At 40.5% G+C, this 17,344-nt stretch overlaps 1 protein-coding gene across 2 annotated transcripts; it reads right to left on the bottom strand.

The window, feature by feature from the left end:
- Nucleotides 1-122: 122 nt before the first annotated feature.
- On the bottom strand, nt 123-16,138 carry samd10a (sterile alpha motif domain containing 10a). Of its 2 annotated transcripts, none has more exons than XM_087833822.1 (6): nt 15,812-16,138; nt 14,052-14,233; nt 3,918-4,086; nt 3,692-3,832; nt 873-995; nt 123-459 (listed from the first exon to the last, which is right to left on the bottom strand). In XM_087833822.1, the coding sequence occupies exons 1-5, from the start codon at nt 15,822-15,824 to the stop codon at nt 898-900; spliced, it is 603 nt and encodes a 200-aa protein (XP_087689948.1). In that variant the 5' UTR covers nt 15,825-16,138; the 3' UTR covers nt 123-459; nt 873-897. The 2 variants fall into 2 exon arrangements, 1 of the variants encoding a protein (XP_087689948.1); XR_004843744.2 differs by lacking the exon at nt 123-459 and adding an exon at nt 489-571 and having other exon boundaries at nt 684-995.
- Nucleotides 16,139-17,344: the final 1,206 nt, after the last annotated feature.

The following is a 17,344-nucleotide window of genomic DNA, read 5'->3' as shown; positions in this document are numbered from 1 at the left end:
TAATGTAGTATCTTACCCAGGCAAAGGAACTACACACCACTCAGCTCAACAGAGCCTAACGACTCACTTGCAAAAAAACGACTAAATTTTAATATTTTTATTTATTAATTTGTTTTTCTGACATTAAAAAACGTTTCAAAGAGAAGAATGAGAGGAAGAGAGACGGTAAGAGAGGAACAGTTAATTAATAATTAATCACAGACGGCAATAAATTGATAAATGGATTGTCATGATGCTTTTTCATCACAGTTCATAGTCAGTCTGTAAAGATGATACCAGTTTATCGTGCAGACAGGGAATGAAAAGCTGCCAACTTCCAGTTAACAGCTTTATTCTGGAGAGCACAGCTCGCTGGATGCACATATCCTACAGATCTGATTCACATTTCATGTTACATGATTATATGAAGTCTGACTCCGGTGTTTCCATCATCCAGCTAGGATATCCTTCCAAAGGACCCTGCAAAACACAGAACGATGAACACTTTTCGGATATTTTTTTTTAACTTTTAATAGCAAGTTTTTTAAACTTTTTTTTTTACAGGTGCAATAATAAGCTTTCACCGCTCGATCTTACAGATAAGTATAGACAAAGATTTTGTGTTGGTCCGTGCTGGTTATTGGAACAGTACATCACTGCTGCCACCATATTGTTCAGTGGGAGCTGGGGCGTCTAATCCATACATATCCCAACCCTCTGAATTTACAAGTGATTAAACTGTTCTGGTTAGCTATAAATGTCAGAACTGTACAAAAGGCTTATATTCTGTTGATAACTGGAATATTTAAACAACATAATTATAAAACACAATAATAACTCAATATTACAGCTCTCTGCAGATGCTTTTTCGACCAACAGGAATACTCCCATACTTGTCATGTCTTGAGTCTGTTATCTTCAGTGCTGTGGTTCATGAATGCCTTTTAACTTTATCTTTTGGGAATCTGCAGACAAAACAAGTCCATCTGAACAACACTGTGGAGGTCTGACGGTTTCTGTAGATACAAATCAAGAATATATGTCAGTTAGCTGTTACTGAGCTGTTTGTACCATGAAAAAGACTTAACAGTCAGATAATTTAGGACAACTTAACACAGTAACACAAACTGTGACAAATACCATTTTGTGTCAGGATAGTCCATGAACATTAAGTCAGTTTTAAAAACAGACTGCTTATTATGACTATTGATTTTCTTTCACTAGAGCGTAAAAAATCAGCACAAACATTCATGTTCAGTCTAAAGAGACACAAGGCCTGATATAACATGTATTTAAGGGATATCATCAGAAGATACCAATTCATATCAAAATTCTCAAAATATGACAATAATTGTTTAATGTTTGTTTTTAAACCTTTCTTTTCTACAAGCTTCAGCAAGCAGAATCATGGTCTGAATGCACTGATGTGCCAAACATATTCGATTTGCCAAGAGGATCCCTATAAACTCTATACAGGCTCCTTTTGCTGACCGATTTCTTTTTATTTAATTAATTTTATACATGTATAGTGTAATAATGCCTGAGCCGACAGCTGGAAGTAAAGAGAATACAAAAGAAAATAGAAAAGGGGACAAACAGGAGAAAAGATAAGATCACAGGTCAAAGCACAAAGAAAGCACAACATGTTATCTACTCTAGCAAAAGGACACACTGTCGCTGAAAGAGAGGAAAAACAAAAAAACAGATACACAAACAAACACACACCCATCCACGTCAAGTTTGTTTTGTCCTTTTATTACATCTACCATAGACAGCATCTGTACTGCAGGTCTGGAAGTGACAGAGGCACCATGCGCCTATCCTACATGCGACTAGTGCAGCTGCCATGACGGTTCTGCCCAGACTTGTTTATTAGAAGTAAAAGTCAACATGGAACTACTTTGCATTATTATTATCATCATTGTGACATCAGCTTGGTTCCATAGCCTAATTGGGAACCATCCTAACAATTCAGCCTGTGTCCTGTCAACAGCTGTAATATTAACATTTTAAATAAATGGTCTTTTTTTTAATAAAGGGGGCTAATTTTAAATACAAGGAACATTCAGTTTGTTTGTTTGCTCGCATTTTTGTAGCTATGTTATTTAATTGGGTATCAACAATCATATAACTAACACTGATATTAGTACTGACTACTACATTTCTAGTATCATAACATCCCTAACGCGTCTATATCTACATTAGACAACAAGCAGCCGTTGGCATAAAGTAGCTTAGCATAAAGGCAGGAATCACCTGAAAACAGCTAGCAAAAGAAGCACCTACCAGCACCTCTAACACATAACACTGTTTAAGTGTAACACCAACAATCTGCTGTTAATTAAAAGGGTGCTGTGAGTCAAACTCTTTCTTCAGGCATCCATCCATTCCACCTAAACCCCCACAAAAACAAATAACTGGGACTTTCTATACTTTAGCTTTTACTTCCTTTTTTTAAAAGGCCAAAGACTGAAAAGGCACAGCCAGCCAAGAGTTTCTGATAAGTTGTTTAACTGATTGATTTTCATTTGTTCTGCCAATCATGCACAGCTAAGATGCAACCACTTCTACTGGGCTCTCATGCTTCTAATTAGGAGAGTTTTATGAGCTGTAAGCAGCGACTGTGTGTAGGCAGAGGAAACTAATGTCTGCTGTTTAGCTTGGGGACTTCAGTCTTACTGTCTTACTTTGCTGCCTAATACAAGCATGGAAGAAAATCCTCTCTGCTATCTCTCTTAGCTCTAGTTTGAACAGAATTTTGACTAAAAATGTCACTGCATGATTTAAAGACATTGAATCTTTTCCATTAATCTTAAAGCCAAGTTACGTCAAACTCCATTGTTGGCTTATAACAACTGCTAGCATTCAATTATTTTCAATGAGAAGTCGCAGTGCTTTTAGTGTAGTTCACAGACATGTGAACAAAAAATTGGTTTAAGAAACAAAGAAAACCACATCTTTTACTGAACCCTACAGAAGGGCTGACCCATGCACTGCTTTCAGGCTCCATCTGGCCAGTCACCATGGGCCACCAGGTGCTCTACCCCGAGCACCCCACAGGGTGGGGCCCCCGTCACAGTGTTGCTTTGTATATTAAAACCACAGTAGTCTCATCTGAATAAAGTGAATGGAAAACATAGAAAACAGACCCGCTCATTGTGTAAGTGTTGTTTGTTTACATTGCTGTTCTCATATTTACATCACAGAGAGCCATAACACTTCCCTGACTCCAGACAGATGCAGGGCTGGTGGCGGTGGACACACAGCAGAATGCCTCCCATGTGAAAAGCCCCTTTGTTTCGGAACTACACCCACCAACATTTTTCCAACGTTATTCAACCAAGAAGTGAAATGTATCCTTGGCACAGATACGCATAATTACAGCAGCAGGTTTTACAAGGACAGGAGAAAACAGAGTGGATAAATCTCACACAAGCATAGAGAGCATGCAAGTTTTAACCTGCCTTCCTGAGTTTAAACCTGGGCCCTCCTGCTGTGGGACGGCAGCACAAATTATGGAGCCATTGTCAATATTTTTTTTCCAGTTATCTTCATCATAAAACATGTAATTTTAATGCTAAGCTAAACCACTGCTAGCTAAAGATTACTTTTTAATTGACAGGAATAGGAGTCAGAAATTTTAATGTGAAAAATGTCAAACTGTGTCTTGAAAGTCAAGGAGTAGGAAGACTGAAAACACACACATCCTCACCTCTGCTGAGCAGCTGCAGGTTGCGTCCCTCCTCCTGCACCTGGAGCTGCAGCACTTGTTGTAGCAGCTCCTGTCGAAGTGTCTCCTGCACTAAACCCATGCGCTCCAGCTTCTCGCCATTCAGGCGCAGTAACGCTCGGCCTTTAAGGTGATGACAAAGTCATTTTTTACAATTAAACTGTAATTCATGAATTCACTAGTGGGACTGTTTTCTACTATCTCAGACCTGTGATGGCGTGGTGGGAGAACGCTTCCACATAGGTCAGGTAGTTGTGTGGACAGTGTTTCTTCAGCCACTTGCACACATCTTGTTGAGACCAAAGAACAACAGGACGGATCAGGCTGGGCTGTGTTGGGCTCGTGTGATATATCCCATAATTGTCACTGGAGCGGTACTGTAGATAAGATGGCAGACAGGAAAACATACAGATAAATGCAGAGGGTTAGTGATATAAGGGGACATTTAATGCTTTATTTTTCTTATTTCTGTCATATGTGTACCATTGCAGTAGAGGATGTTCACATCAAACTTGGGTAAAGCTGCACATATTGAGGTCAGAGTATGTGCAAATTAATAAGAATAATGGATTGCATTTATATAGCGCTTTTCAAGGAACCCAAAGACTGACAGAAGCGAGGCTGCCATATCGCGCCATCGGCCCCTCTGGCCAACACCAGTAGGCGGTAGGTGAAGTATCTTGCCCAAGGACACAACGACCAAGATAGACAGAGCTGGGGATCAAACCAGCAACCTTCCAGTTACAGATGCGCTTCCCAACCCACTGAGCCACTCACCGTGGCTCAGTGAAACCAAAATCTCAGGTTTAAAACGGCTCTAAATACACAACTTCAGACAGTTTTTCTACTCTTGGATCCAAATGATGTCAAACAGAGTGCATATACCTAATATTGTTATTACCAGGACACACACTGGCTTTGAGCACAGAAAACCATCCACCACCTTTTAAAATCATGTGTTTCTGAGGGGGAGCCAATCAGAACAAACAGGCTGGTCTTAAAGGGTAAGGTAGCTGAAGCAGCTAACAGAAGAAGAACACAGAGGCTACAGCAATGCTCAGTCTTAGATAAAAAAGGATTATTTTGAACTTTAAATCTTGAAATCTACAGGCACCAACCACAGAAGACGTAGCTGTAGCTCAGGCGGTAGAGCAGATCATCTGTTAATTGGCAGGATGGTGGTTTGATCCCTGGCTGCTCCACTATGCATACCAAATGTCCCTAGGAAAGATACTAACCCCAAGTTTTTCTCTGATGAATGTGTGTGATTGATAGACAGAAAACACTTAAGCACAGAAAAGTGTTTGCATGGCTGAATGAGGCTCCTCGGTTTGCAGCCTTCTCCCTTGTTGCTGTGTTTAAAAATGCCAGGTTGATTCTTGTGAAGGACGAGGTACGAGGTACTGCCACCAAATGCAAAACCCCCAAAATGGACTTGAATCAAGCTGAGCATGTGCTAGTGAAAAAGAGGCTTAAGGAGATTTTTCAAATAGAGAGATACTAAGATAAGTAAACAGACAGCATTTTTCAGAGGTGAGATCTGTTCAACGACTCAAAGTCCTTTGCACTATTACTACACTAATCTAAAGAGCTTGGAAATAACAGCAACTGAACTTCTTCAAGTCTCTTGAAGACATTTCGCCTCTTATCCGAGAAGCTTCCTCAGTTCAACTGAAAAGGTGAAATGTCTTCAAGAAACATAACAAAGTGCAGTTGCTTTTCTTTCCATGCTCCTTAGATGACCATGACCTGGATGACTGAGAATCTACACAGATATCAATATCAATACTTTATTAATCCCGAAGGAAATTAGGGTTACAGCAGGCAGCACGCTAATGGCGCATGCGCTACTTCCACTTCTTTGGGTTCAGTATTTAGGTCTAAGACATGCCAACAGGAGGAGCCTTGGGATTGAGTTAGTGAATCATCCTTCAATTAGCTGAAGGCCAGTTCTACCTCCCTTGTGCACACTAGAGACGTGTATCCCTTAATTTATCTCTTAAAAAAGAAAGTCTTAAACTTCACACTAACATGTTCACACAGGGGACATACTGTACTGATGTGCTTTGTGCTGGGATAGATAACCTACCACAGGCATATCTCTCATTAACTGCCAAAGATAATCAGTTATCGGTGGCGTTTGACTGCTAGGAGATGTCGCCCATGAAAATATATCCAGAGGAATCGCACAAAATTCAGACTCCATTTAAAACCTGAATGAACCTTAAAGCTCTTTTAATCTTTTCGCCTGCTGTTGCCGCTGTGCATCCATACAACCCACATCTATCGTGCGCTGTGTACAAATCTGCACACTGTCTTTTATTCACTGTACACAACATGTGCACACAGCCAATTAACTGAGCATCTGCTGGGAGGATTGTAAAATGAATATTGAGTATCACATTTCATTTCACATGCCTTATATACATCAAAAGATGACAAGTTTGGGCCTCTACAGGGCTAGAACATGTTTCAGCCTCATTAAAGAACACAGGGGTGATCGTTGCCATATGTATAGGCAGTGTAGGCACATCTGTGTAGCTGTGAAGTTCCCTAGAAGAGTGGCGAACAAGCAACAGCAACAGCAGCAGAAAAGCCCACAAAGACATGCATGTAGGCCAGTGTCATGTTGAGATTCAGCTCTTTTATCTTATAGATGCACAGGATGCAAAACTGGAGTTGTAATCAAGCTGCGCCTTTGATCAGCCAATCACTTTTTTAAAAATGTAGCAAGTTCAGCAGTTCATTTGCAAGATAAAAAATATCACATCTGGCTGATGTGCAAGAGTCAGTGGAGCAAAAGTTTTGCAGGAGGGTCTGCCTGATGTGTCAGGATGCAGTGGTGTTAAAAACATTCTTCTTCTCAAAATAGAACCAAAAATGGTGAGTTTGATATATTTTTTTAAGCATGTTCATCACTTCACCAACAATTTTTTGATCCATAGGATGTCAGTAATGATTCATTTCATTAAAATATAATATTAATAATAAGAAGAATAATAGCAAGAAGAAAGAAAGTATTCAACTCCTTTTTTTTTTCTTTTTAGCCATCAGAATTACTGTCTGAAGGCCAAGAAAGATGCCCAACGGATTTACTTTACCAAGTGGATCATCATGGCCTTGCCGTATTGGTCCATTTGATTGACCTTTATTATTATTTATTTATTTATGTATTTTTATTTTCAATTGTTACAGACAGGACAGACAAAGTATTCTACTCCTGCATGAATCACAGACTCTGGAGAATTTGCAGTCTTTCCATAACACATTTTCCATAACACAATGGTGATCTGCACTAAAAATCGAAGTAACTAAAAAGGAAGTAGTTTGCTTGCTTTTGGTTTTAACACCAGAGTGTAGTGCAAGCATACAGATACTAGGGATGGGTACCGGTATCCGGTGCCATGATGGCACCGGTTTTGTCATAAACAGTAGTAACCAGACTGAAAAGCAGCGCACATTTCGGTGCTTTATTTCGGTGCTTTTTTTTTCCTGAGGTGTCATACACTTTAGATTCTAGCCAATCATTTTACGTTTCCGAGGATAGTAGGCGTGCCCAGGTACGTATGTTCTTTTAGAGCAGAGCTACAGATTAAAAACGCCCAAGGCGAAGCGGTCAAAAGTCTGGCTGTACTTCACAGCAAAAGATGCAAACTCAGCAGCCTGCAACAAGTGCTTTAAGCTGATACTGTGCAAAGGAGGTAACACCGAAGCCGAGAAATGCGCCGTATTTGATAGCTTGCTGCGAGACCTCACACCGTGCACATCTACTGCGGGTGGGTTGCCTGTTATCGGACCCGGAGTTAGCAACATCCCCCAAAAACCCGAAGAGTAGAGTCCTGGCCCCTAGCCCTGCCAGTGTAGCAGAAATGATGATGGCAGCAGCAGCCGCTCTTCTCTGCGTGAGTAGCTTAATGTTGTTCGTGTGTAATTTACGTTGAGTAGGCTAACCACGTTATTACATTAATGCATGTAAGGTGAACTAGCAAACATCATCATAGCTACATGCGGTTGTCTTCTTGTTTGATGGCAGATACTCCCTTCACCCTGGCCAAAAAGGCTAAAATGACCAAAGAAAAAGTGGAAAACAGTTAAACATGAGAGATTTTTGGACAAAGTTTGTGTTTTTTCCATTGTTTAAGCACTGCTTCCAGCCAAGAATGATACCATTATTGCCCATTGCTGCAGAAAAGGCTAACATTGTTATCTTTTTACAAAAAAATAGCTGAACATGAGAGGTTTTTGGACAAAGTTTGTGTTCTCCATTCTTTAAGCACCGGTTTGAGCACCGTTTAAGCACCGGCACAGTTTCAAAAGTACCGGTTTGGCACCGGTATCGGATAAAACCTAAACGATACCCATCCCTAACAGATACTGAAAGTATATCAACAATATCCATCCATTCTCCTCCTTATCAGGAAGCCGGAGTACACATGCAAACACGGAGAAAACATTCAAACTACACTCGGCCAGATGGAGGATTTGAACTCAGGACCTTCAGTAGTGCTAACCACCACACCACCATGCCACCCTGCTTATTTTTAAGTCTCTTTTATTGTGATCAGTAATTAATTTGTGATGAAATATACAAATGACTTTGGCCTGTTCACATAACTGCTACATAATGTGAGTACTCTTCTATTTATTTTGGGGGAGAATGAATGACATTGGGCTTCGAGCTGTGAGCTGAAACAAACAAAACATTAATGTTTTGTGAGAAGTTTTTAATCAATAATCCCTTTTGGGTTGTTTAATGTAATTTAATATATAATCTTACGCAATTTTTAAAGACATAGAGGAGGTGTAACTGTGCACAATGACAAATTACTTAGTAATGATGTCGTCCTGTGTGGTTTACTCGCACACAGGGCGACATTTACAGTCTTTCTGTCACGTCATTGTGGTCCTCGGTGTGAGCCTCACCTGGTGAGATTTTTCAGATTATGCTGATTATGGTTTTTAGCTGGAATATGCTCTTCCCCAACAATAAATAAGAAGCCAGTTATTCTGTTTGTTTTTGTATTTGGCATAGCTGAACACTCAATAAAGGATTTGGGGTTTGGAGCCGAGTGCACTCAGTTTGTTTTCCCCCCCTGTGTAAATTTTGTTTAACACAAAGAACAATAATTTGTCTTGAAGTTTTCACACAATAAATCAAGCAGCTAATGATATTAAACTTTTATTTCTCCAAAAACATGCGGTGCTTATCAAGAAAGTGACCTATTCTGCTTTACTTCAGAGTGATTACTGCTTTCTGATTACAGTTTTGTCTCACTGGGAGGTTTACTGCCGAGTCTTTTTGTGAGAGGGGATGTCGGACGTGATGTGCATCATTTTCACTGACATGCTGCAGATACTGTTGCTGTGGCAATGCAGTTAATGGGGATCTAAACAACAAAGAAAGACACATTCAGAGTTTGAATAAAGTATTTTTCTGGCTCTGACTGACTTCTAATGCACCATGAATACTTTTATGGTGAGCTTTTATCTTTAGACTTCCTTCTCACCCTCTGGATTTTCTTTCATCACTTCCATTTATGAAGCAAACAGTTTTTCCTCACTTCACACCCTACCTTTTGTAAAAACCTGAGCCCTCGTGTTTGGCTTGTATATGAATAAATGTGGTCGGAGTGATCGCACAAAGGATTTCTACTTATTGGTATTTTTTAAACATTGTTTGATTAGGAGTGAACATTTCCCTTAATTCATTAAAAATAAAATGAGTCAGATGTCCTTCAATATGCAAAACAATCCCCCCAAATCCCCAAAAGCTCCATTTCTAATTTGGCTGCAGGTTATGATTTTTCATTATTAATTGTTTTGTGAATAAAAACGACTATTTGCCCAGTAAAATGTCAGAATATGTGAAAATTGACCACAGTCATGTAAAGTTGGAGTTGTAAAACTTTTTGAGGCCAGAGATCCCTTAGAGGCAGAACAAGAACCATCGCAAAACCCTAGCAGTGATTTAGTTGGATAAGGGTCACTTGAGGACTAATTAGGTATGCATCTTCAGCTGCTCGTTAATACAGATATCTAATCAGCCAATCACATGGCAGCAATTTGACCTCAACGACCTGCTGAAATTCAAACTTAAAGCATGACGTGGCTGTTGGTGCCAGACAGGCTGGTCTGAATATTTCAGAAACTGTTAATCTACTGAGATTTTCTCACACACACACACACACACACACACACACACACGTTTTCATATCTTAGTGAGGATATCTAACTGACATAATGCTTTCCCTAGCCGCTTACCCAACCTAACCATCAAAAATGAATTCCTAACCCTTAACCAAACACACACACGCAGAAATGCCTTGTTGATGCCAGAGGTCAGAGGAGAGTGCCCAGACTGCTTCAGAGAACCAGTCGTTAAATAAATGGTAAATGGCCTGCATTTGTATAGCGCTTTACTCAGTCCCTAAGGACCCCAAAGCGCTTTACACTACATTCAGTCATTCACACACACTGGCAATGGCAAGCTACATTGTAGCCACAGCTGCCCTAGGGCGCACTGACAGAGGCGAGGCTGCCCAACACTGGCGCCACCGGGCCCTCTGACCACCACCAGTAGTAGGCAAACATGGGGTTAGCATCTTGCCCAAGGATATTTGGCATGCAGCCAGGAGACAGCCTGGGATCGAACCACCGACCTTCTGATTAGTGGCTGACCTGCTCTGCCACCTGAGCTACAGCCACCCAATAAAACCAAGGTTTGCAGATGAGCATCTCTGAATGCACAACATCTTGAAAGCACATATGCTACAGCAGCAGAAGACCACACCAGGTACCACTCCTGTCAGCTAAGAACTGCAGCTGACAGGTTTAAATAGGTGAGTTTTGATACCTACGTATTGTTACTGACCATCCCCATCCCTTTACAATATACCCATCTTCCGATGGGTATAACGCACCATGTCACAAAGCTCAAATAATCTCAAATGCTTTCATGAACATGAGTTCATTCTACTCAGATGACCTCTGCAGTCACCAGATCTCAATCCAATAGTGCACTTTTGGGATGTGGTGCAGCAGCAGATTCACATCATTGATGTACAGCTGACATGTCTGCAGCAGCTGTGTGATGCTATCACGTCAATATGGACCAAAAGTTATGTATTTATATGTATAGCTATGTATATTTTCATATTATTTATATTTTAAATTGTGTTTTAAGCTCTGGTTTCTTATTGTTTAATTTTTAGTGTAGTGAAGCATTTATTGCAGTAGTAGTTTAATATTTTAAAGCCTCAAATATGGGCCTATTTCTCATGGTCAAAACTTAAGAAGTATATCTCAGTAAACACATGCACCAAAGCCTCTTCTCGCTGGTTCTATTAATAAATCACTAACACTAAAGACCTTTTATTAAGGCATATTAAGCGCACCAGTTTAGAATCAGAAGTTAATATATAGTTTATATTCTAACTAAAAACAACAACCCACACACATAAATTATGAAGTCATTACCAAAAACATTCCAAATAATTTTCCTTTCAGCGGTTACTATATGTATTTTGCTGCTCTGAGTCCACAGCTGTGAAGTATAAAAACACTATAGAGACCATAATGAGTGTTTGGATGCCTGTGAGAGGTGGCAGAGATACAGACAGAGTGAATACGAGAACAGCAGGCAAAAAAAAAAGTAAGTGGAAAAACTTAACAATGAAGGAATTGAAAATACTGTAAACACATTACAATGCAGCACAGACACACAACACCGATTAAGTTCATGTGCGTCGAGACAAAAATAAACAGACCACTACTTTATGTGCATCCAAGAGGATTGAAGCAAAGACATAATGCATTGCATACAACTATGTTATCAGCCCAGCCCAGTTCTATGTTTGCAGCTTTAGCTTCAGCTTGTAACAGCCTTTTAAAGAGCCTTTCATGGGGCGAAAACAAAGGCATGGGCTCTCTGACTTGTAACCAAGAGCTTTAAATGAGGCCAGCTTACAGTATAAATGGGTTGTCTCTGCTGCCCAAACTGGCTGTGTGAAGAGACAATGCTGTATCAGATAACAAAAAACTATTAATTTAAAACGGAACAGAATGACTACTGGAAGTAGATATGAGAACGTTTTCACGCGAGAAGATCTATAGAAATGGCTAACTGTTTGTTATCCTGAAACAACAGGCACAGGCTGGATACTATCAGGCAGTTAGAATCAAAATAAATCCAGCTTTTCTCTGCTCTCAGTCAACAAGCACAGTGGTGATGCAGCATAGTGCGATCATAGGAAGACCTGTGCTATTTAAAGCTAAAAGGCTGTTAGAGCTCACCAACCCGCTGGGGAGAGGGCAACTTTCATTCAAGTGTCCATTTACAACAATAGATGATGACCGGCTGCATTTGTCAGACTATGAGTTTTTTTTTTTATTTCAGACTTTTCCGTGCAGAAATCTGAGAGGAGAATATATGAGCATGTGCTCATATATTGCTAATGCAACAAACACAGCAGATTCTCATATGAGCAGTGCAACTTTTTCATGTCTGCAAGAAGTCAGTGGAATGGAAAATAAAAAATAAAACCGGAAACACATAACACCACTAATTTCTTGATATCGCCATCGGCGCAGTTTACATAAATCACAATAGTTATTTTTAGTGAAACACAACAGTGCTTAATAGCCATGGAAACTGAATGGCTATAAATGGTTATTATACTGACAAGTTATGTAGATGTGGATTACCCTCAATTTATTAAACATATTGATGCATTAGTAATTTGAAAAATCTCCCAGGCACAGGCACTGGCTCAGGTCCAGGACTGGCTTACGAAATTATGTCTTATACTAAATATCAAACAGTGTGTATGATGTGCAGAAAACAACCAGCAGAGAGGACACACTCCAGCGTGTTCACTGCAAGGCGAGGACATGACGTTGTAAACAAGTTTAAGTATCTTGGACTCAAAATGAACTCTATTTAACCTTTAAAAGTCCTTCTACTAAGTTATCTAACATCATAAAATGCAACGTTAAAAGATTTTGCTACCTGGCCACTAACAGGTGGAACGACACTTTATTCAGTGCAAACATATTTCAAAAAAGCCACTAAAAGCTTTGATTTTTTAAAAAAAGAAATTTTCATTTTATCCTGGTAGCATCAAATAACAACAACAATATTTTGATCTTAGTGGATTTTTAAAAATGTGTATGCTTAAAAACATAGGTGACTGTGAAGTAGCTCATGTCAGTAAAAAGAACTAAATATTGCCATTGCTTATTAATTGTAATAAAGCAAAATTCCTACTTTTAAGCCACATTTCAAACAAACATTGTGGCAAACCAGTTCTATAGTCGTTTTTAACTTTGGATGATGCAGGACTTGGATTATTCTTTTGACTTTGTGTGTCTTTGTGTGCTTTTGAATGCAAGCTACCCAGGGGATGCGGATCTAAATTAATCCAGCATATTATATTTTACTGCTAATGTTCATTAACATGCACTGCCTCTGTTACATAAACATATAAATTAAGGCTTTTATATAAGTCATCTCTGAGTCCTTGTGGATGTTACATGTTATTACAACACCTGTAAGTCATCCATGGTGCGTTGGTCTCTACATGGAGATGGTGCACTACATCTCCATGTAGTGAACTGTATTACAAAAATCAATGTATTTGAAATCAGATACAGAGAGAAGTGTATATATCCACACACATTTATTTTGATGCCTTCAACACAGATCAGCAAAGCCACTGGTACAAATAGGATTGTAACATCATAGACATAGTGTGTGGCCTACAAGAAGCTCTACATCTATGTCCAGATAGAGTCTGTTTATTTGGCTAAAGGTGCTTAAATGCTTTATTTTCTGACTGGCCCTCTTGTTTACATTTCACCAGTCATATCTGTGACCATTAGTTTAAGCAGTCATGCCTGCAACCAGCTAATCATGCCCAGATAGGCGGCCGTGTTTTCAGATAGGCACATAGTTCACGTGAAAAACTTTAGTCGGAAACTTGTCATTATTTTTCTCTGCAGTATCAGAAAAAACTCTAAAATGAGTGAAAGAGTAAAGGTTTCAGTGTCTGACCTGAGAAACTATCGGCACAGGACCTTTCTCCTTTTCTTTGATTAGGTTTGCATTCTTACATTTCTTGTTAATTTTTTTTAGCAATTAAATTAATCTTTAACATATTAGAATTCCAAAGAAAATATATATGGTTTTCCTAACTCTGGATTTGTGGCAAACATCATCAAGCTTAATTAGGCAGAAAGTAATATATCACCCTGAGCTTCAAGAATAAAGAAAACCTAAGGGGATCATGACAACATGCACCAGGTGCGCTTTTCGACATGCTGAAGTCATGTAGGTGCTCAGTACCTGCAGGGCCTCGGTCCCCGGCTGCTGTAGCAGCTTCACTGTTCTGCCTCCCGCTGTCTTCTGTCCGCGGCCGTCATGCCAGGTCAGGTTCCCACCTGTCCGTCGACTCAGCTGGTGCTTAAAGTCCTCGGGCAGAGCCCTGTACTCCACAGCTGGCCTGCAGAAACTGAAACTGGATGCAGCTGGAGAAATAAAGGGAGGGGGTATAATGATTAGACAGGCAGGACTGCTGACAGTGTAAAAACAGCATGGGACTACTTCCCTACTCCCTCGCTCTGCATGACTTAGAAACAAAAGGCAGGGTTGAAACCATATGGATAACTTGCCATTCAGGAATGGTCTCCTTAGCAAATTCCAGCAAATCTGCTCTATTGACACAAACCAGGCTTGAGTTAGTTATCTGAGCCTTGATAAGATCGTAGATAAATCCTGGAAGTCGGCGTTCAGGTACCATAATTACTTTGTGAAAAGCTTGTAGAGTTGTGAGACAAGTCACTTTCTCATCATTAGGACGAGGCCTGCAGGCAGATATCCAAACTGACTCAACAGCAGGTGGCTTCCCAACATCCAGTAATTAAAGAGTGTGCAACTACAGTAAACACGCTGTTACTGGCACAGATTCTGGCAGAAAGCCACGGGTCATTACACATTCATGTGCCAGATTGGAAGGATTTTCTTACCACGTTTGAAGCTCCGTGTGCAGCTTGTGTTTGCGTGTGCGCTAATGTGCATTTTCAATATCTTAAGTTGACTAAGAGAATTTGAAAAGAGGACAGAACGAGAGAGGCTGTCAGGGTGAAACGAGGTTTTGAGGAGATGAAAGAGTGCCTTCGTTTCTCCTGCTTTGTGCTTCTCTTTTCTGTCATTCACCATCTCCCACCGAGAGCGGAGCCAGGCTGCGTCCTGCAATCATCAAGGCAAACCAGCACTATCAGGTTATTACGAAAGAAAACTTGGTGTGCGATTTTTGGTTTCTTTGAGGTTTTACTCGAGGCATGTACGAACCCTCCTTCAGAGTGTTACTCACCCAGGCTGCCGCTGTAAACACAAATGTGCCCCTTTCATGGATGTAGTATGCATAATTAAGACTATTTGTCAGAGCCTTTTCCCTTCAAATGGAGAAAAAAACCTTCTCTTTAAAAAGTGCCAGTACTGGAAAGGAAACGCTTTCATGATCAAAATCCTTACTAAACAAATTATGAAGTGTGTGGCCTGCCTGCAATATCTTTAATCTTGTATTTTGGATGAATATAGTTAAATTAAAGCTCTTATTTGGGGTATTTAAAATTCTGACTTGGCACACATCTTTACCTATCAGAAATATGCACATCAGGACTTCAGAAGCTAGCTGCTGGGAGTTAATTCAATTAAGAGCAAACCAAGGCAGAAAAGTGACCACAGCAACAGTCACACTGATAGTGGCGATGCTGGATGCGCTGTCCATTTCAGCACTGTGTCACTGACCATCAGCGACCTCCTTCTGTTCCTTTCTTATGCATAATATTCTTATAATGTCTGAATGCATGTATATGACAGAGTCTGTTTTTAATAGATTTAATGTGGCAGCATTTAGCTGCACTTTACTTCAGGGAGCTCTTTCCAGCTGAGGCCACTTACGTAACAGATAAACTGGTTTAGCAAGTATTGAGTTAAAGTAATGGAATCAGCGTGCTTTAGATTTCAGCGGAATGCGAGTCGGACTATTAAGAAAAGAGTTACTGATTATTATTATTAATAATATTGAAGTGTAACCTTCCTACCGTCTACAGCCATGATGTTTTCTCGGAGACAGCCTAGTGGAAGTCTCCCATCTTCTCCGGTGACCGACACACGGGCTGCGGGTCCAGCTCTTCCCCTCTGTGTGCGCTCCGCTCACCGACAAAAGTTTCACTGAGGTCTGGCAGGAGCAGCGACGCTCCACATCCTCTGACCTGAGCTGCTGGGCTAAGTGGGGATTTAAAAAAAAATAAACAAACAACCACGTCTTAAAACCAGTTCACGTCGTCCTCGGTGTCACTGCTGCTGTCTGTGAAGCCGAAGTTGCAGAAGACTGGACAAGAATGTCCCCGAGCAGCTGGCTGACTGGTTCGGCGGGCTCAGGCGGGCGCGAGCATGTACGCGCGTGCGTATTTGTGTGTGGTTTTCGTCCGTGTCGTGAGAATCAGACGCGCGGCTTTTTCTCAAGAGCATGCATGAGCACAGCGAGCTCAAAGTGCAGCCCCGGGCCCTGTAATTAACGCAGCCAGTGGAGACTCTGAAAAACAGCCGGATGAAAAGGCTTCTCATAGCTGCAGCATCCACCATAAGGAATTCCCCTTTGCCTTTTCTTAAAGAAAGGGAGCTCTGTGCGCGCCCGTGGGCACTGCGCCCTCCCTGTGGTGGACCCTCTATGTCGGGTCTGTGCAGAAGAGCTGCAGGACGGTGACTGTTCCTGCTCACACCTGCCCTTGCACTCACTTTATTGGCCACATTTGGCCGCAGAGTAAAAGAAAGACCTCCGTAGGAGAAGAAGAGCACAAAACTTTAAGCATCCAACATAACCCAAAATACAATCAAAGCCATGCAAAAGACCTTATTTATGTCTGTCTTTCTTTCTTATTTTCTCACTCAAAACAAAAGGAATACGAACAAGCGTAAACAGAAGTAAGAAAAAGCTACATTTGGTTTCATCATTGCCTTAAAGGGCTGATGAGCAAAAGGCGGAAGAAAAAGGGGCTGCTTTTTTTTTTAAAGGGTAAAGTGAATAAGCTCTAATTTTAACTTCTGTGTTTTGACATAATTATCAGAACCTGTTTCACAAACTTCTATTAATGTGGTTTTGTTTCTCTCTGTTCATCACCACTGTAGATAAGAAAGGCTTTCCATATATTGGTAATAAACAGTAACAGCCATTTAAGGATCAATATCCCCTCACCAGCTGGTACTGGGTTGGAAGTTTTAATGTCTTCCTTGTAGTGTAGATTCAACAGTGTGGTCTGTACAGACAGGACAGCATCACTCTTGTTACACCATCACCAGCCTGAAGACTGACAGAAGGCAGAGTTGCTCCTTGCTTTCATGCTGTTTACATCAGCCATTTGAATATCGAACAATAGAAAAAATACACGATAGAAAAAACCCAGATTACTGCTGCTCGCTGGATATTTTTCTCTTTTTTAGATTAGTACCTGAGTGGGATGGTTATGTTTGAAAATCTCAATAGATCCTAATTTCTGAAATATTCAGACCAACCTGTCTGAATATTTCAGTTCACTTAAAGGTCACTTAAATGACCTTTCTTTTTCATTCTGATG

This window comes from Neolamprologus brichardi, chromosome 20, assembly GCF_056152115.1.
Source record: "Neolamprologus brichardi isolate AB-2024 chromosome 20, ASM5615211v1, whole genome shotgun sequence".
Classification (NCBI taxonomy): Eukaryota; Metazoa; Chordata; class Actinopteri; order Cichliformes; family Cichlidae; genus Neolamprologus; species Neolamprologus brichardi.
Note: the sequence above shows the minus strand (reverse complement) of the source record. Positions and strands in the feature narration are given on the sequence as shown.

What these genes read in the sequence shown, in the direction of transcription:
- samd10a (XM_087833822.1), bottom strand. An exon ending in CGGGGACCGAGGCCCTGCAG is followed by an intron (nt 4,087 to 14,051) that starts GTACTGAGCACC and finishes TCTTATCTACAG; the next exon opens with TACCGCTCCAGTGACAATTA. An exon ending in CCTGCAGCTGCTCAGCAGAG is followed by an intron (nt 996 to 3,691) that starts GTGAGGATGTGT and finishes TTGTATCTACAG; the next exon opens with AAACCGTCAGACCTCCACAG.